Here is a 20,470-nt window from a genome sequence, read left to right on the forward strand (position 1 = left end):
AGGAAACAATTTTTTACTTTATTTTTGCTAGATGATCTGGAAAGTGTAATTTACTTTTTATATATATTTTTTGTCATTTAAAAAAGTAACTGCTGAATTTGAAAGGAATCCCACCTCAGATCCAAAGTACCTTGGTATTAATCACCATAAACATAGATTTTATGATCTATTCTTAAAATTTAAGTTGTAATCCTGCAGGTTTTTATACCAATTGAGTTTCGTCATATATATATAATACATATACAGTATATACATACATATACATATATATATATATATATATATATATATATATATATATATATATATATATATATATATACACACACACATATATATATATATATAATAAAATATATAAATGCATGAACACATTTTATTTATTATTAAAATAAATATATTATTTTTAATTATTATTTAGATTTATTTTAGTATTGTTTTTGTTGTTGCTGCAGGGTAAAGATAAAACAATAATTAAATACCATTACACCACTGCAGTGTTTTTTAGTATTGTTTGTATACTATTATAATATTTAATACTATTTTTAATGTTTGGATTTAATTTGTATATTTTCATTTTAATTAACTTATTTAGTTAGAACATTTGTCATTTTATTACGTTTTTTTATTTTCTCTTAAGCTTAAATTTATTTTTTATTTTTGTATTAGTCATTTTAGTACCTGAACTTACTTTATTTCAGTTAGTTTCAATTAACAAAAACAATTTTTTAAAGCAGTATTATACTTTTAGTTAACAATAGCAAAACTGGCACCACACCACATTATCTACACAGTATTTTTCCCCCCTATAACTGAGTGGAATTATTTAGCTTGATGAGGCCAGTAATACAAGTAAACAGTAAAATAATTAGCCTTATTTTACTGTGGTCAAAGTAATAGCTTTAAAAGAACCCCCTTACAATCTCTCTCTCTCACACACACACACACACACACACACACACACACACACACACACACACACACACACACACACACACACACACACACACACACACACACACACACACACACACACACACACACACACACAATGCACCTATTATTATGAAGGCACTCCATAGGCGTAATGGTTTTATGTACTGGACAAACTGTATATTCTGGCCCCTTTCACTAACCCTACCCCTAAACCTACCTATCACAGAAAATCACATGTTTTTTTTTACATTTTTAATTAATAAAACATTGTTTAGTATGTTTTTTTTTTTATGCCATTTTAATTACGAGGATTACATGTCCCCACGTTTACTTAGTATTACCAGTGTTACACCCATATCATTGTACAAATTTGTGTCCTCATAAAACATAAACATTCACACACACACAAGTTGTGGGGTCACCATGGAGGATGCGCTAGACTGTGCAGTGATATTCTGCCATGTTTGAGCAGTTACCGTGGAGATGTCACTTACAGTCTTGGCATCATCAAGAGCCAGATGTCAGGACTTGTTAGGAATGAGAGTAGGGCAGTTTGCTTTGATTTGCCAAGTGCTCAGTCAATGTTTAGGGCTGACAGTATGGTAAAAAAAACATGGTGGCATCAATTGAGGGAATCAATGATTATGTTCTAACAGCAAGATACAACAGGCCAGCAAACACAGTGGAGACATGACAGTATTTTGCTTTGCGTTTTTGTTTGCTTCCATATGAGAAAATCAGAAATGTATTTAATATGTCAGTTAAGATGCTTCTTTGATTGTTTGCCTGAGAGGAAAACAATACCAGAGTAATCTCATATGTTTCTTTAGAGCTTCAGAAGTGATCTCAACAATGTGTCAAACTGTGATCAGGTTTGCCAAAAATACTGTGCAATCAAATGTTTGGAAGCTTGTTTCTGCCACATAATAAAATAGCAAGTTGTTATCTATCTTAACTCTTAACAATTGCAAGTTTATATCTCACAATTCTGCAAGGAAAAAAAGTCAGAATTCTGAGATTTTAAAAAATCCCAATTATCTTGATTATTTTTTATTCAGTGGCGGAAACAAATGTCAGATATTTCAATATGAAACATTCAAAATATGTATTTTTATTATTATTAAATGAATAGCTATACTATATAGTAATTGCCTCAAGTTTTTCTTCTGGGATCTGAGGTATGTGACAATAGCATGGATTTTGTTTCTGAAAGATTGGTAAGTAAAATTTGACTTTGACATTCATTTAAATCTTTTATTTTCATATTCTCTAATCTCTAACTGCTGCAAAATGGCCTCATTGGCATGTTTTGAAATTTTGGGGATTGTTTATGACAGGGGAATGACAGACAGCAGGGGGTGGTGCCAGAGGAGAGGAGAGGAGAGTTTTTGGTTTCCATATAATAGGTTAAAATGCACACAACAGCTTCCAAGACATCTAAAAGAAAACAGTTAATTTGTGAAATACTATTACAATTCAAAATGAATGTTTTTTGTGAATATATTAAAAAATATAATTTATGCCTGTATAATGGTAAAGCTGAATTTTCAGCATTACTGCATAATATCCAGATTTGCAGCTCAAGAAACATTTTTCACTGTTATCGATGTTGAAAACAGTTTTTTGCTGCCTAATATTAATTTTTGTAGAACCTGCGATACATTTTTTCATGATTTTTTGATTTATAAACAGTTCAAAAGAACACAATTTAATTGAAATAGAAATCTTTTGTAACACTGTAATTGTCTTTATTGATATTGATCAATTTAATGCATACTTAATGAAGATTATATTAATATCTTTAAAAAACAAAACAAATTTTGAGTACATGTATAAAAGTATGTTTACATGTGTGTATATGGCTAATCAGTCTGGAATATTTCACCCCCAAAAATGAAATTTCTGTCGTTTCAAATTCTATGATTTTAAACATGAAAATCAAATGGAGATATTTAGCAGAATGTTCCAGCTGCTCTTTACCATAAATCAAAATTGACCGGTGAATTACATTATTGCAAAGCTCCAGAAAATGACAAAGTACCATAAAACTAGTAAAAAAAAAGTATGATCTTAACTATTCTCATGGTGTGTGGCTGTGACCTGTGAACTTTGTTCCTGGAGCACCATTAGAGTTCAAGGAATAGAATTCCTCCCTCAGGACAGTCTCACTTCACATGAACGAGCGGTTTCCCAGTCAAACAGCTTACGTAACTCAACTCAAGTCTCTGAAGATTATTTTCCCATGAGCCCACAGTGAAGCTCATGCAACAGTCAGCGTTTGCATAGAGATATTGAAGTCACGATTAGCCAAGCAGTCAATGCTCTCCTAAGGGAATATGCCGGTCTGTACTTGTGTCTATGTGTGCACGTTAATGGTCCATTGTTTTTCTGCTTCTCAGCAGTCAGCATCACCTACACTTTTCTTTTCCTTTGTCACAATCGTGACCTTGTCAGATGCAATACACACGCTCACCTGAACACAAATATAGGCAAACATATACAGGCACACACACACACACACCATCACGTGCACAGTGGACATCTCTAGAGTTGCAGGGTTGCGTGTTGAAAAATCTGAACTATAATGAGAGAGGCAGCAATTCTAACATCAATCACCGGTCCAGAGCATTGACCGTCTGTCACTAATCAATACTTTTTTCTTTTCTTTTTTTTACTTTTTTTTTTATGGTATCCAGGGTAACCAGACCAGAGCTCTCAGGCTGGCTAATTGCTGGTAGTAGGAGGAGTTTAAAGTGATTGATTGGCAGATGGCTATTTCTTGGACGACTTCCATGATATGCTCTCTGTCCAGCTAACAGAGAGTTATTTCTGGTCCCTTATCGCACTGCGACCCTCCAGTTGCTCTGAATAAAAACTCTGCTGATGACAACATCCATTCACTGTCAACTAAGGAATTTATTGCTGTAATTTTTAGTCTAACAGCTTCATAAATAGCACATCTCTTAGCAGCCTGAAACCAGTACATTAAGATATTCCAGATGAAAAAGAGAAGCATATTTTTTTTCTCATTTGAGTTCTCAATCTCAAGAAATTGGATAACTACCTGGCAAAGTTTGGAATATTAAAGATTTATAATAATGTTTTTGAAAGAAGTCTCTTATGGCCACCAAGACTGCATTTATTTGCTAAAAAATACTGTAATATTGCGGAATATTATTAGAATTTAAAATGACTGTTTTTCACTTCAGTATATTAAATGTAATTTGTTCCTGTGATGGCAAAGCTGAAGAATTTTCAGCATCATTACTAGTGCCACATGATCATTCAGAAATCATTTTAATGCTGATTTGAATTTGATTGAAATTTGATTGAAATTAATATTGTTCTTATCATTATTATCACTTTACTGTCACTTTTGATCAATTCTATGTGCCCTTGTTGAATAAAAGTATTAGTTTATTTAAAAAAAATGTTTTTACTTACCCCACACTTTTGAATGGCAATATATCAGTGTATCAGACACTGAAGACTGGAGTAAGGATGCTGAAAATTCAGCTTTACAATCACAGGAATACATTACATTTTAATATATATTAAAACAGAAACAAGTTATTTTAAATTGTAATAATATTTCACAATATTACTGTTTTTAATGCATTTTTTAATCAAATAAATGCAGCCTCGGTTAGCATAAAATACTTCTTTCAAAAGCATTAAAACGTCTTAATTAGAAACTTTTGATTGCTGTATATACAGCATAAAATAGATTTGAATGGAAAAGCTTAGATTATGTGTGTTTTATAGCATTTTTTAGCATTTGATTGGAGAAAATCTTGGCAAATCTGAGCTCAGTTTGAGATATTGTTAGATCTCCGCTGAAACTGTTGTGAAGACACACGTTTATATGAAGCAGAAGTGCCTCCATTTGATTACATCATTGCTGTGTGGGAGAAACAAGTGAGATGTGAGTGTTTTGTGTACTCAGTTATTTGTGATATTATTGTATTGCAGGTCTAACAACAATGGCTGAAGCTTTGAAGATACAGAAGATGAAAATGATGATGAATCTACACAAGGCCCATAATGGCTTAGAATTCGATTCGGATGAGCTCAACTCTAACACAGATACAGGTATGGGGTGTGATTTCACTATTTGTTTGTTAGTGTTGTGTTAAAGGCAGCTTGTTTAAAGTGCAATCTGTAGATGTGCCAGACAGATGGCCTTGCAATAGTAACCTGGGCCTTTTGGGTGAGATGAGCCCCACCGCAGAGCTCGCTCAAGGGGCCCATGTTACAAGGCTGTGCTTGGTTTACAGAGACTAATGGTGACATTAATGACTGCTGCCTGACTGTGCATTTAGAGAAGACCAACAATGGACAGGAGAATAGTTAATCGTACACCAGCCTTAGAGATGAAACAAGACATTTGGTGCAGAGGTGCATGTGTTTGTCTGTATGCATATGTATGCATATGTGTTTCTAGAAGTAGAATGCAGAAGTTGATACATCATTTGTGGTTTTATGATTTATATATTTATTTTAAATTTGATTGAAACTAGATCTAATAATACACATATATTTAAATGTATTATAATTATTATATTATATTATAATTGATTATATTTGTTTTGTCTAAATATATTTATATCTATATTTATCACCCATCTGATGTGGTATAATACAATCATAATATTGTAATATTGTACAATTAGTATTGTATAAGAAGAGACTGATATTTAAGTAAAAATATTTTTTAAACAGATAATATGCATTATTTATTTACATCACCTGGTGATACATTTCGAAACTGACAGAAGTCAGTAAAAAAACAAAAGCAAAGTAAAACAGTCTCGAAATGGCAAAATATTTTACAATTCACATGTCATTATTCAAAAGCAATAAAAAAAATGTTTTTATATAATTTATTCCTGTGATGGCAAATATGAATTTTCAGCATCATCACTCCAGTCCTCAGTGTCACATGATCCTTCAGAAATCATTCTATGATTATTTGCTGCTCAATAAACTTTTCTTATTTAGTTTGCTGCTTAATATTTTTGTGGAAACTTGGATACATTTTTCCCCTCATTATTATCATTGTTGAAAACAGTTGTGGTATTTCTTTCTTTTTTTTTAGAAACCATAGAAACAGATGAATAAAAAGTTCAAAAGTACAGCATTTATTTGTAATAGAAATCTTTAGACACTTTACTGACACTTTTGATAAATTTAATGCATTCTTGCTGGAAAAATTATTTTAAAAACACCACTGTTCAGATGTTGGTGTGTGGATATTAAAGGAATATTGTTTTTTTTAGTGTTTACATTAAGCGAGACTTCCTAGACAGAATTTCAGGCATCACATGAAATCTTGAGTCTTCAAACACATCAGCCATATACTAACTGTGGCTAAAACAAACACAGATAATGTGAACTTCAAAGGCCACTCTCACAAGAGTTAAGGAGGAAGAGAGCGCAGCTTTCCCAGTGAGAACAGCTGTGGACAGGCAGAATTTAGGAGAGAAGAAAAAAAGGCCTTCATCAGAAAGATGGAATGCAGTCAAGGAAAATCAGCATCAAGGATGACATCAGAAGAGAAGAGAGAGACAGTGAGAGATACTTTTTTTCCTCCTGCGTTGACAAGTTGAAAGAAAAATTCCATGCATTATTTAACAAGATGGCCGAAACCTGTCATACGGGTGATTGCCTGCGTTAACAGAAACAGGTGTGAGATGTGCGCACGTACGGGTGTATGTTAGCACATGTGTGCTTGTTTTTACGTCCGCGTGCGCTTAGCAGGGAAGTCGTGTCTAGTGTACGCACACATTATCTGTTTGCCCATCTTTCCCTGCAAGCATATGGTCAGCATTTTTGGATCTTCACCCGTCCACCCCCTTTCTCTATCTCTCTCATCTTGTCTGTTTGAAGTTGCCCTCATTTTTTTTTAGGATGCTGTTTAAATCAGTAGTTTTTTTTTTTGTTTGTTTTTTGTGCAGGCGCTGTTTGTGTGTGTGTTTTGGTGACAGCAATCATGTAGAAACACACAAATCTGTTCTAGTTGACTTTTAAAGCATTTCTCACTTGATCAAACATGACAAGCTGACCATCTGGTGTTTATTAATTACTATACTAATTACTATAATTAATTACTGGCCAAAAATACAAAATGAAAGAGCCATTTTTGTGAGAAAGTTTTACCTTGTTTTGACCTTGTCATTGAGGCTATTTTCCCCTCATTAAGTGATAGAATGTGCCGGTCGTGACATTTCTGCGAAGTGATATCATGTATCATCCTATGTTGCAGCAGTAATAACTTTAATAGTAAATTGTGCATCTAGTCGGTTCCAAACATGGCACACGCCCTTCTTTTAAAGGTATACATCACTTTTTTCGGAAATAGGCTCATTTTCCAACTCCCCTAGAGTTAAACAGTTGAGTTTTACCGTTTTCTAATCCATTCAGCCGATCTCTGGGTCTGGTGGTAGCACTTTTAGCATAGCTTAGCATAGATCATTGAATCTGATTAGGCCGTTAGCATTTCTCTCAAAAAAAAAATGACCAAAGAGTTTCGATATTTTTCCTATTTAAAACTTGACTCTTCTGTAGTTACATTGTGTACTAAGACTGACAGAAAATGAAAAGTTGTAATATGACTAGGAACTATACTCTCATTACAGTTTGTTATATAATTGCACCTGCTGGTACGGCAGCACAGTTCCTTGATTATTACGCAGGAATGAGAGTATAGTTCCTAGTCATATTGGTCTAGAAAATCGCAACTTTTCACTTTCTGTCGGTGAAAAGTTGTGACACTTTACACGATGTAAGTACAGAAGAGTCGAGTTTTAAATAGGAAAAATATCGAAACTCTTTGGTAATTTTATTGAGAGAGATGCTAACGGTCTAATCAGATTCAATGATTTATGCTAAGCTATGCTAAAAGTGCTACCGCCAGACCCGGAGATCGGCTGAATGGATTAGAAAACGGTAAAACTCAACTGTTTAACTCTAGGGGAGTTGGAAAATGGGCCTATTTCCAAAAAAAGTGGAGTGTTCCTTCAAGGAAAATCTATGGGATTTGTGGCACGTTTCATCATCCACTGGGTTAAAATAATCTGTCTATCGTGAATAACATGCACTTATGAATCACAATAAGGCCAGGAATGTTTATTAAAAAGTTTATATAGTCTTTTATTTCAAGTTGACCATTTCTAGACAGATCTGCCATCATATTTCTTACACCATCCTTTCAAAACGTCAGTAATCCAAACCAAAGCTGTTCTAGACATCCACCCAAAGCTGAAAGCTGTTTCTATTTGAGTACTTGACACAAGAGAATATACCGTATGCACGTGTGTGTACGTGTACGTGTGCATGTTGGTGTTAGTTTTAGTGTTTGGCAGCACAGCTGCAGCTCTTGTTGTCTGATTGCTCCTGTTTTCCCTCCTCTCATCCATCTTCATCTGTCTGATTACTGTGAATTTGCACCCTCTCACTTACGTTAGAACAGTCCTACAAGATATGTGAGTGTGTGTTGACACTAGTCTTGATTTCCACGGACGTGCAGATCGTCGCACAGATGGCCGCTCTATTGTACGGTATTTATGTCATGGTGAAGGGCCCAGGTTGCGAAGCTGTCGTGGTGTTGTAATGTAACTGCAGTGTTGTGTTATGGTGTAATGAGAGAGCTTATTGTTTTTAATCAGGTTATTTTTGTGCGGTCGTGTGAAGACCTTATTGGCTGGAGTATGTGAAAGTCTTAAGGGGACCGACTTCATCCTGCGTTATCATTGATTCCTTTGCCACAATCTGCCACCTAAACACCATCTGCTCTCAATGGCACTGACATGAATGCTGATGATAGATTATTTCAGTTCATTGTTACTGCTGGTCCTTGGGCAACCTACTATTTATTATTTCTTTATTCACTAATAATAACATAATATGCATATCTTATAGTATTCTGATCACTTTTTTGGGGATAACTTATTTTAACTAATTTTTTTTTAAGTTTAACTCATTTAATTAGTCTGAGCACATTTGTGCGTGTGTGGCTAAATGTGCACTTAAAGATCACCTAAAGAAATGAATAGTACTTTAACAAACTTTTTGGTTTCAAAGTGCGATTGGGCTATACAAATAAAATGAATATGCTATTTCTACAATGACATTTCATCCTCACCAGTAGGTGTCAGTGTAAAGCCTAATGCAACAGTGACTTTAAAAATAACTACTTCTGAATTCGGGTATCTGCTTAGTGTATTTATGTGTATGTATTTTGTGGATTTCATTTGACTATTTCATACTCTTTTATAATTAAACAGGATGTAGCGCTTTGTCCTGGGAGAGAGAGAAACATTCATCACCTGCTTCAGAGAAAACGCAGCACAGCTTGAACAACTCTCAGCTCAACTCTCTCCAACACACCCATCTACTGGCCAACAGTGAGTATTAACCATTCACTTGCACACCCTGATGTGTTTAAAGGGGTAATTCAACCCAAAACAAAAATTCTGTCAGTATTTTCTTACCCTCGTGTCGTTCCAAACCTAGGACTTTTTCTATGTTCAATTAATGGGAAGCTTTCAAGCTTAAAGTGACATGTTAAGGCCAAGTATGGTAACCAATACTCGGAATTTGTCCTCTTAACCCATCTAATATAGTTGACCCATATAATGAATCTTTGCTACAGCTACAAAAGTGACTTTCTCTTTTTATTTTGTTGTTTGATTAAAGCCGGGTTCACACTGGATGATTTTGGCCGTCTGAGACTCATTTTGAGAATCCTAAAAGATTCCTCTGATCCTGTTCCAAAATCTGAAGTCTTTGATTGCTAGTTTGACATGTTCGCCGACAGCCAATTAATGACCATTGCGATAAAATTGCCACACAATTCTGGCAGTGTCTGAAGATTTGACACACAATGCTGCAGTGGCTTCTCCTAAGACAACCGTCAAATGAAAAACCAATAGGAGCGCAGAACCTGATGACGCATGAGACAACAACAAACCTCACTTGCTGTTTTTGAGGAGACATGATCAAGATTAATGCTAGAGACTGTTTTTGTTTGCTAGCAACCATTTCTATCCCCCATGTAAATGCAGCTCACAGTCACTGAACGTGTCACGGATTGATGATGTAAAACTCGGATGAGCCTTCTTGCGTGCGTCCGTTTTTAACACGTCTTGACTGCCGTACGGTCTGACAACTGAGATCCCAGAGTGTGACACGGCTTACAGCGAGGATCATGTTCGTACAGTCTGACAAGCGACAGTCGTAAAGGACTATTGTGAATCGTACAGTGTCCACCCGGCTTAAAATGAATGAGAGACAGCAGCAGGAATATTAGGCTTTTGTCACTTTAAAGGTGCATAGCGCAACATTCTGAGTTTTTGCAGAACTATGCCATCTCTGGCGGCAAGTGAAACTGCGGCCAGAGATGTGCACGCTCATGGTTGGACCACACGCACATGCACGCTTGCATGAGCACGAGCTGTTCATAACTGTTCATAACCAAAGGAGCATCAGCCGCAAATCTTTTGTTTACAATCATAATGTCTTCAGAGGTAATAAAGTTATAAATCCCGTTTGAGCCCTAGAGCAGACCGGAGATCTCTCCATTTGTTGAAAGCCTTCCCTATGTTTACTCTCGTCTTATTCCGACGCCTGTCTGAGTCCAATTTGGCCCTTTTGGTTGCACTAGACAAAAGTTTTCTTTTTTTTAATCTTACGTGGAGTTTGCGTTGGTGTTTGAAATGAACTACAAGCAGGTCTCTTACAATCCATTTTCTACGGAGAATGCCGGCGAATACACATAGCTATAGACATAGCTATGTGAGCGTGCCGTGAACGCGCATGACGTCACGCCCAGTCTAAAATTCCGGCCGAATCCCTCTTATTTATTTTACTTTACAGGATTATAGAGACAATCTCAGTGATCAGAGAAGGGCTCATTCAGCCCATCAGGCAATTGTTTAAGCATGTTTGGGTTAGAAAACGGGTATTTTTAACATGAAAAGTTGCTTAATGCACCTTTAAGACTGAATGCACGGTTTCAATATAATGATACACATCTGTTTTCTTTCTCAATTGTTCGTTTACATAAGCAACTGTTTATACGAGGATACTCGACGAGGGGGCATTTTGACGTTCAAGCACAAATGACTGTGAAAGAGAATGGAGTTCGGTGCTCCGAATTGAGTTCTTTCGCGCCTTTTTGCGCTCGAATGTTTAAACTGACAGGACCTAAAAATTATAAACTTTGACTCTATGACGGTTAAGCTTTGCAATTAATCTTAATCTGAGAATCACGAGCGTTTCGAACTGTGGTACCTGGTCAACTATGATCCCGATACTTGACAACGCTCATCCTGTGATGTGACTATCACAGATGCGCACATCGCAATATCGATTCTAAAAAGGTATATCGTGCAGCCTTAAAAAGCATAATAAAAGTAGTCCATATGATTCAATTCCAAGTCTAATCTGAAGACATTCAATAAATTTGTGTGATAAACAGACCTACATTTATGTAGTTATTCCATGATTCTTTCTTCTTTGCATAGGACTGGACCTGCCCTTCATGATGATGCCCCATCCCCTGCTTCCTGTTGGACTTCCTCCCGCCTCTGTTGCCATGGCTATGAACCAGATGAACCACCTTAATACAATTGCCAACATGGTTGCCAGTGCACAGGTGCACAGCCCCGTCTCCAGGCCGACATCTGCCATCAAGGTAGGACATGCTGTACACACCAGACACTAAAACACACACATACTCCAAGAGCTCTTTTGCTGCAAGGTCATCTGGGATTGTTCACACAGTTCTCACTTGAGTTTATTTATTTTGAGTCACTTAAAGCAATTTGCTGGTCCACTTGGTCTAAAGGGGTCCAAACTGCTTTAGGGACTGCTTTGTGTAGCGAAACACAGCTTGACTATTAAACTAGATTCACCACAAAGCTGTATCTGGAAAAAAGGTTTTATTTTATCACACCTTTACTATGATATGAACCTCAAGCCAATCTGACTCTCTGATGGATTTCAGACAAACTGGGCTGACGAAGATGTGCTGTCATGTGGGGAGAGTTTCTGTGGGTGTATAATTGTTTACAGGACTGAACTTTTTATGTTTTTTTTGTTTTTTTCAGCAAGAGTGTTTTGAAGAGAGTCCCTCTTTGACACCATCCGTTGAGGGAATTGTTCATCAGAAAACTGAGCCCTCACCTCAACTAAGCAGTTCAGTTCCCAGCAGCCCCACACACCCTTACACACACTCTCCTCTAAAAACAGGTGAGTTGTTCAGTATGACTGTCAAATTAATGAATGATATGCTGAGTAGTTAATTGTGTTTATTATAATTGATCAAACTATCCATCAATATTTGCTGAGTAAATCCCTCAAGTGCACAAACACTACCGTTCAAAAGTTTGAGGTGAGTACATTTTTTTTGAAAGAAATGCTTTTATTCAGCAAGTACCGGTATACATTAAATTGATCAAAAGTGAGAGTAAATACATTTGTGATGTTACAAAAGTTTTCTATTTCAAATAAATGCTGTTCTTTTGAACTTTCTATTCATCAAAGGATCTTGAAAAATAATCAGAAATGTTTCTTGATCACCAAATGTACATATTATAATGATTTCTGAAGGATCATGTGACACTGCAGACTGGAGTAATGATGCTGAACGTTCAGCTTTGCCATCACAGGAATAAATTAAATTTTTTAATATATTAAAACAGAAAAACAGTTCTTTTAAAGTGCAATATTATTTCACAACACTACTGTTTTTACTGTGTTTTTGATCAAATAAATGGAGCCTTGATGAGCATAAGAGACTTCTTTCAAAAACACAGATATTTTAATAATAGTGAAACTCAAAGACATTATTGTGTCATATGAGTAAACCATTGAAAGGACAATACAGGCAGTAGCATTAGAAGCAATCACAGCGAAGCGTTAATTTCATATCACTGGTCTATAGTCGTCTTAGATCGTCTTAGTAACTGTGTACAAGTGTACAACAACAAAAAAAACCACTAAGAATCCTGTAGCAACTGCATGGCGATATGATAAAAAACACACAAGACACCTTAGCAAATGCATATCAGTGCCCTGGGCTGGCAACCATCTACCTAGCATAGTACCATGTATATATATATACTTATATATATCATTTTTCCCCCCAGAAAATTTTAAATTTAGTTTCTGAATGTTAGTGGATTTATGGAGACCCAGTTATTGTGGTTAGCATCTTCATCTTGAAGTGTGATATTACTGTTGTTTCATAATATCTTGCGTATAATGTCCATAGTAAACAACATTATATGATTTACATTGAGAGAAAAAAGATGTTACTGTAAACTAATCAACCAGCCTTGCAACGATTCTGGCGCATACACAATAACAGCACAAAGCAATATGTGTTTGTAATAGTCTGTGCTACTTGGAAACTTCCCGTTTCATTTATCTACTGTCTTTTTGTATTTCTTTCTCTCTCTGCAGCATATGACGTTCACGATGAACAAAGGGAGATAGACTCAGCTCTGCATATGAACAGACTTTCCAACAACAGGGGTGCATTTTCTCAACATTAACAATATTTCATTTAAAATAACACAATTTCATATAACATTACATAAAAGCCTCTGACCTCCTCTGCTCTCATTATAGTTCAATTATTACACAGAGCCTTTATATTGCATTTAGTTGGGTGATGTAATGGTATATTGTTGGTTGTAATGGGATATTCTAGGTTTTATACACAAGTAATCTCAAAACAATTAAAAATAATATGCTCATGCCTTACTACATATCATCCTCTACTGGAAAATATTTAAAAAAGCATAAACCGATAGACACACACTAGGATCATGTGACACTGAAGACTGGAGTAATGATGCTGAAAATTCAGCTTTGCCATCACAGGAATAAATTACATTTTAAAATATATTAAAATAAATAAGACATTACAGTTTTTACTGTATTTTTTATTAAATATATGCAGCCTTGGTGAGCATAAGAGAAATCATTTTAAAAAAAAATTGATATTAAAAACAATTTTAAAAATCTTACCGACCCCAAACTTTTTTGGTCAGTTTTATTATTATTTTAAATATGTCTAGTTTTTATAAATTTTTATTTCAGGTTTGATTCAAGTTACATTTGCCTTTGGCAGCTAGCTGAAATAAAATAAGTAGTAATAACCCAGAGTAAATGCTGACCGTATTAAATTAATGGCTAAACTATTCTTTTATCAGTCAGCCGATCAGTTGAATTATTTTCTTTGTTTATTATTTTGCAGTTGAGCAGAATACAGTGAAGCCAACATTATTTGAGAAGGTCCCAGCTCAGACGTTTCCCTCGGGCTTCCCTGCTTCCCTCTTTTTCACAGACGGCCTCTCCTCCGTGGAGACGCTGCTCACTAATGTCCAGGTACAGCCATGAAGGAATACACGCACAGAGAGACAAACACACAATACAATGTTCAACATCATTAACATGTGGACATGTGTTTCAGGGCCTGCTAAAGGTGGCTTTGGAGAACGCCCGTCTGCAGGAGAAACAGCTTCAGCAGGAGAGGCGAGAGCTCAAGATGGAGCTGTACAGAGAGAGAGAGATGAGAGAGAGTCTGGAGAGACAGCTCACCTCTGAGTTACGCAGTCGGGGTAGAGTGTTAAATTGTAATGCATACATTGGAAAATTGAAAAACCAGAAATCATCCAGTTCCATTTGATGTTTACACAACTTTTCTCTCATCCAGCCACTATTCAGAGACGTCTGAAGAAGGAGAAGAAGGCAAAGAGGAGGTTACAGGAGGCGCTGGAATATGAGTCCAAGCGGAGAGGGCAAATCGAGCAGGCCTTACAGCAGGCCACCTCATCAGACCCCCTCACACACGGTGAGACACACTCACACACACTCATTCAGGCCGATAGTCTTTCAGCAGGCTTTGTCAGCTGTCGCTGTCTGTTAACACAGATCCAATCAGTCTGGACATGGAGACGGAGCGCTGCAGAAGCCCAGAGGACAACTGCTTGTTACAAGGTATTGAATGGAACTGGCCCATTTTTCATATGTGTTTCTTATTGCAGAACAACATATTTTAATAGATATATAGTACAAAAGTTTGGGAAGTCTCTTGTGCTCACCAAGGTTGCATTTATTTGATCAAAAAATCTGTAAAAACTGTAATTTTGTGAAATATTAATATATTTAAATATTTAATATATTTTACAATGTAAGATATTTCTGTGATAGCAAAGCTGAATTTTCAGCATCATTCCTCCAGTCTTCAGAGTCACGTGATCTTTTAGAAATCATTCTAGTATGCTGATTTGGTGCTATTTTTATTATCAATGTTGAAAACGGTTGCGCTGCTTAATATTTTCCAGGATTATTTGATGAATAGAAAGTCCAAAAGAACAGCATTTCTTTTAAATAGAATTTGTTTATGACTATGTCAGGGTCTTTACTGTCACTTTGAATTCATCCTTGCTGAATAACAGTATTAAATTCTTAATTTCAAAAAACTTTTGAACGGTGATGTACATTTTATTGATACATATGATCATTCCCCGTATTGACTTTAAAGATAGTGCTAAACTATATAGTATTTCGATTTTTCCTAGTACAAAAAACATGGTTATCAACTCACTCCTGTATACAGAGTGTATCTATATGGACGTGCACAGATTCAGCTGTGGCTTATTCAGATTTGTTGTTTTGACCTCACTTCCCCTTCCCATCAGTCTTTCTCAGCAACACCGTGTGTCACTCGCCCGTGTCCTCCAAACAGATGAGATCATCGGCTCCCTCTGTCTCAGAGCGAAACCATTAGCAAATAAACACATAGATGAATCAAAAGACTGGGGACTAATTGCAAGTTTCCTGTGTAAGCAAAGCCTCACCGCATGAATATTCCAGCGCCGCCCTTCCACCCGTTTATCTGTTTCTGCAGCTGGCCGTTCTCGTTCTCTCCCCCTCTGCGAGACAGCTAAAGCTACATGATAAATTACTTGAATTACACCTCTTGTTAATTTTATTAAAATGGCTCCCTAATGCCGAGAAAATCTGCTACACGTTGGCACAGCACTGGACTGGAAGAGGCGTTCGTTTACTGTCTAATGTCTTTTTACATGATGTGCAAAAATGGTCTATTCTAGAGTAAAAGGGAATTTGAAATTGTATATAATATTTTAGAAATACAAGTAAATATTTAATTTTTATTAAATACATTTTTTGTTATTTGTATTATTACATTTGAACTGTGTTTTAAGCATGTTGGTCGTACATTAGGCCCACCTTAAATTAACTTAAATAAAATTAACTTCTGCTCACTAAGGATGCATTTACTTGATTAAAAAAATACAGTAAAAACAGTAATATTGTGAAATATTATTACAATTTTAAGTAATATTTTTTATTTTAATATATTTTAAAGGCAAAGCGACATTACTCCAGTCTTCAGTGTCGCATGATTTAGTGCTCAAGACACATTTCTTATTATAAATGTTGAAAATAGTTGTGCTGCTTAATAATTCTGTGGAAAACAGGATTAATTTTTTCAGGATTCTTTGATTGCATATAAAGTAAAAAAAAAAAAAAAACAGGAATTATTTGAAATAAAAATATTTTGTAACATTAGAAATGTCTTTACGCTCACTTTTGATCGATTTAATGTGTCCTTACTGAATAAAATATTAATATTATAAATGTTTCATTATTATATTATTGTTATTATTTTGAAGTTTAACAAGAGAAGTTTAACACTATTAAATATTTAAATAATCATTAAATAATATTGAAACGGGTAGCAAACACTTTTTGTGGTTTCAGTCTCTCACCATTCAAGTACACACAGTAAGAAGAACATAGAAAGTAGGCTACCATACTTTTTTTCCAGACTGCTGTGATTTACAAGTTAAACCTGTGGTTTAGTACTCTCAAACCTTCCTCTTGATGTCTCGTTTTTTACAGAAAGCAGAACATACACAAAAAACCCAATAATGTACTAGAGGAGGTGAACTCCCAACGAGAGGCCGAGGATGTTCTCCACATCATGGATCATCCCTACACAAAAAACAATCAACTTCCCGAATGCAGTGTCTGGTGAAGAGAGGACTTCAAGGTTTGACATAATGAGCTACGTTGGAGAAGATCTGAAGATTTGACCCGATCGATTGCTCCATCCACTCTTATTCTCATCCTCACAACATTCCAGATTCCTCAACTGTTGTTTTATACATATATTGTGCTTTATTCCCCGTTTAAGCTCTGTGGAGAGATGCTTGACGTCCTGTTACTTGTTTTGAAGCCGTGACACTATCCCTTTAGGACAGTGACCTTCAGTCTAATGCCCTCAGGATGGACTGATGTAAAAAAAATGAGGGAAAGAGAAGGAAAAGAGATGAATCTGGCTTGTGTTTCATTCTTGTTGAAAGACTCTGAAGAGTGTGGAATGTTACATTGTGTTGCTTTTCTCTTGTTTGTCCATCTTCTGGTTCTTCTGTCCATTTATCTCTCTTTTGTAGGCCAGTTTAGCTTCTTGAAACTGTTTAAAATGTTCACCTGCTCTTCAGTTTGTGCTAGTTTTCTTTTGGAAGACCTCCCGTTAGCTATTTTATTGGCTTCCAGTCAGAAGGAAAAGCTACTGAATGTGTTTGTTCTGTATTTTGAATCTTTCCTAATGAGAAATACAGTATTACCACCACCACGTCATTCATTCATAAGTCCCTGAATGTTTTGCCCAGGTTTGTTGAAACCTGTGGTTCCCAAGCATTTACAGAGATTTGATTCACTAACATTTAGCATAGGCTAAAACTAGACACTAAGACCGCAGAGGATATTTGGCATTTACCCCAACATACGAGTCTTTATTTAGTCTGAGTGTTACTTAAAGAGGAAAACAGACTTCCCGCAGAACAGAAGTTCCCTGCTGATGTTGTCAGGACGAGCCTTGAGCCATCATTCCTTCAGGCATTTGAATGCTAAATGATGTCTTGAAAGGTGTAGATCGATGCCTGTCACCGCTTTGTGCACCAGAAAGAACCGACGACACAAATAAACAATGCGATGCTCATGTCACCGGTGTCACCTTGTCGTCAATAGCGTTCCTCATGAAGCAAAAGCCATCAAACAGTCCTATTGATTCAGGTCATGCAAATGAGACCCCATTAGTGCCTTTATTGACACATATCAAAGTCCTCATTAACATTCAGTTTGTGATCCGGCATTTCAGACACAAGCTAAAGTGTCATTAAAGTGTGTGTCCTGTACTCGTGAGTCTAAAAGGACCCTTGAAAGCACCAATTTCCCTTTCCAAACAAGGATGTCATGACTCGAAGTACAGTCCTGGAACGTGGAATTGTAATATTTTTCTTTTGCATACTTTAGGAATATCACCCGAGACCATAAATCTGTGGGGACCATAAATAGATTTGAGAACAATTTACTCTGATTTAGAATTGCACTCTAAAAATGGGAGATGACCATTTGGGAACGTGGGAAATGTTCGGTTTAAAAACTACAGCTAGCAAAAGATAGGGGCGGAAGATAAACATATGTGTTTAGGATACAGAAATGGCATCTGTTTTGCAATGGTTGTTTTGTGAGAAATATATCAGTACTGTTATATTTATTTGTGTATTCAGTCGATTTCAGCATCCTGGAAAATATGTTATTTTAGTTACACACAAGTTTTGAGTCCCTATGTAGAAGGAAACTATACAGGATATTGTGTGATCACTGACTAATAGGCTGGAAACAAAACAAAATAAACAATAAAAACGAAAGAACATGGTCCGATACACTGGAAAAAAATGGCTTTGAAGCTATTTTCACTCAGAAATTGCTAGAATATTTCACAAATAAATACAAAGGAATGGCAAGTTAAATGTGAAAATTTGAAGTTGCATTTTCTTGTAAAACGTACTTTGTTAAAACTTTTTTTAATTTTTTTTTATTTAGTGTACAACAGCAAACCAATTTATGGCATTTATCATTTTCTTCAAAACAATTATCCAAGCTGTGGGCCATTTTTCAATTCCCCCGAGCCAGATAAACAAATGTGCCTGATACGTCATATTATTCCCAGGATGCTCTGAGGGTGGCTGCTGTTTTCTCAGGGTGGTACAACTATGACTATAGATAGTCTGAGGCACCGATTGCACAATTTACCCATAATACTCCAAACAGAAACATGAGTTTATTTTGTTACTCATGAAAAAGGCAGCCCAGATATTTTTTTTTAATGCGATTTGAAGAAGCTTGTTTCTCCAGTGAGTTATAGAACCATTTCATGCACCACAGCCTTCAAATAAAGATACACATTGTGAAGAAAGCACTTAAATAAGACATGAAAAAATGTTTGTTTAACTAGATTACCCATATTAGGGCACACTGGGATGGAAAGGGAGGAAACGCTTTGAAAGGAAATTATTCAATCGTGATTAAGTCATTGAACCCGTGAACAACTTTTCTCTTGACATCGAAAGAGAACAGAGGATGTTTTTCCTCATTTAAAGTGACCAACGTTCTAATCTTTTGACTTCCACCGTATAAAAGAATGAGAATGTTACTTTAAATGAATGACTGTTAATACAAGGAAAAAACATTATTTATATATTTATAGACCTACACTATGTTGCAAACGTTCTTTGAGCTTTTTTAGTTCATTATGCTCACCAAGGCTGCATTTTTGGATCAAGAATACAGTGAAATATGATTTTAAAAAACTGTCATTATTATTATAAACTTTTTTTCTATTTTAATATAGTATAAAATGTTATTTATTCATGTGAAGACAAAGCTGAATTTTAAGCATCATTACTCCAGTCTTCAGTCAGTGTCACATGATCCTTCAGAAATCATTCAAATATGATTTGGTGTTCAAGAAGTATTACATTTTTTACTATTATCAATGTTAAAATGTTGTGCCGCTTAATAATTTTGTGAAAACCGAATTTTTTTAATGACTTTACTGTTATTTTTCATCAGTTTGATGCATCATGCTGATTAAAAGTATAAATTAAAAATAAATGTTTAATATTATATACACACACCATAAAAAAATCCATCAATATTATACTAAATTAATCCCCACATTATTAACAACTAATAATCTTCACTCCACCAACAGGATTTAAACAATAAGCCCAATTCTTTAAAATGAAATGTTAATTGCCATGGGTAAACTGGAAACCATGCAGGACATGATTTCACTGACTAAAAAAAACAAAGACCCACAGAAGAGATATTCATATTCTTTCTCACACATACTGTCTCTGGTGTAATATACCTGGTGATTGCAATGTAAAAGATCAATATTTCAATTTCAGACTGCATTTTTATTCTCAGAGATTAGAGAACAATCAAATACTCGATTTTCTCCATCTGCCGAAGGAAGAATCTCCCGGCCTTACTGATAGCAAAATGAAAAGGTTTTAGCCTGGGTGCAAGATGTTTGTTTTTGTGAATTATTCATTGAGATGTGTTTGTGCAAGTGAATAGCCATTTTCTCCAATACTGAAGGGCAAATAATACAGATTGCTCAAACATAACAGAAGAGGAA

At 35.6% G+C, this 20,470-nt stretch overlaps 1 protein-coding gene across 2 annotated transcripts in view; it reads left to right on the forward strand.

Moving 5' to 3' along the window:
• dachb (dachshund b) overlaps window positions 1-18,798 on the forward strand; it is a 34,858-nt gene extending 16,060 nt beyond the window's left edge. Inside the window, exons 3-12 of one of the 2 annotated variants that reach the window (XM_079614956.1) lie at window positions 4,909-5,028; window positions 9,222-9,341; window positions 11,463-11,632; window positions 12,048-12,189; window positions 13,405-13,476; window positions 14,204-14,334; window positions 14,420-14,567; window positions 14,663-14,800; window positions 14,881-14,946; window positions 16,879-18,798. In XM_079614956.1, coding sequence (XP_079471082.1) covers window positions 4,909-5,028; window positions 9,222-9,341; window positions 11,463-11,632; window positions 12,048-12,189; window positions 13,405-13,476; window positions 14,204-14,334; window positions 14,420-14,567; window positions 14,663-14,800; window positions 14,881-14,946; window positions 16,879-16,916 — 1,145 coding nt within the window. In that variant the 3' untranslated portion in view covers window positions 16,917-18,798. Of the gene's footprint in view, window positions 1-4,908; window positions 5,029-9,221; window positions 9,342-11,462; window positions 11,633-12,047; window positions 12,190-13,404; window positions 13,477-14,203; window positions 14,335-14,419; window positions 14,583-14,662; window positions 14,801-14,880; window positions 14,947-16,878 lie in introns of both variants that reach the window. The other variant, XM_079614955.1, reaches the window with a different exon arrangement.
• Window positions 18,799-20,470: the final 1,672 nt, after the last annotated feature.

Source organism: Phoxinus phoxinus, assembly GCF_949152265.1.
Source record: "Phoxinus phoxinus genome assembly, chromosome: 6".
Lineage (NCBI taxonomy): Eukaryota > Metazoa > Chordata > Actinopteri > Cypriniformes > Leuciscidae > Phoxinus > Phoxinus phoxinus.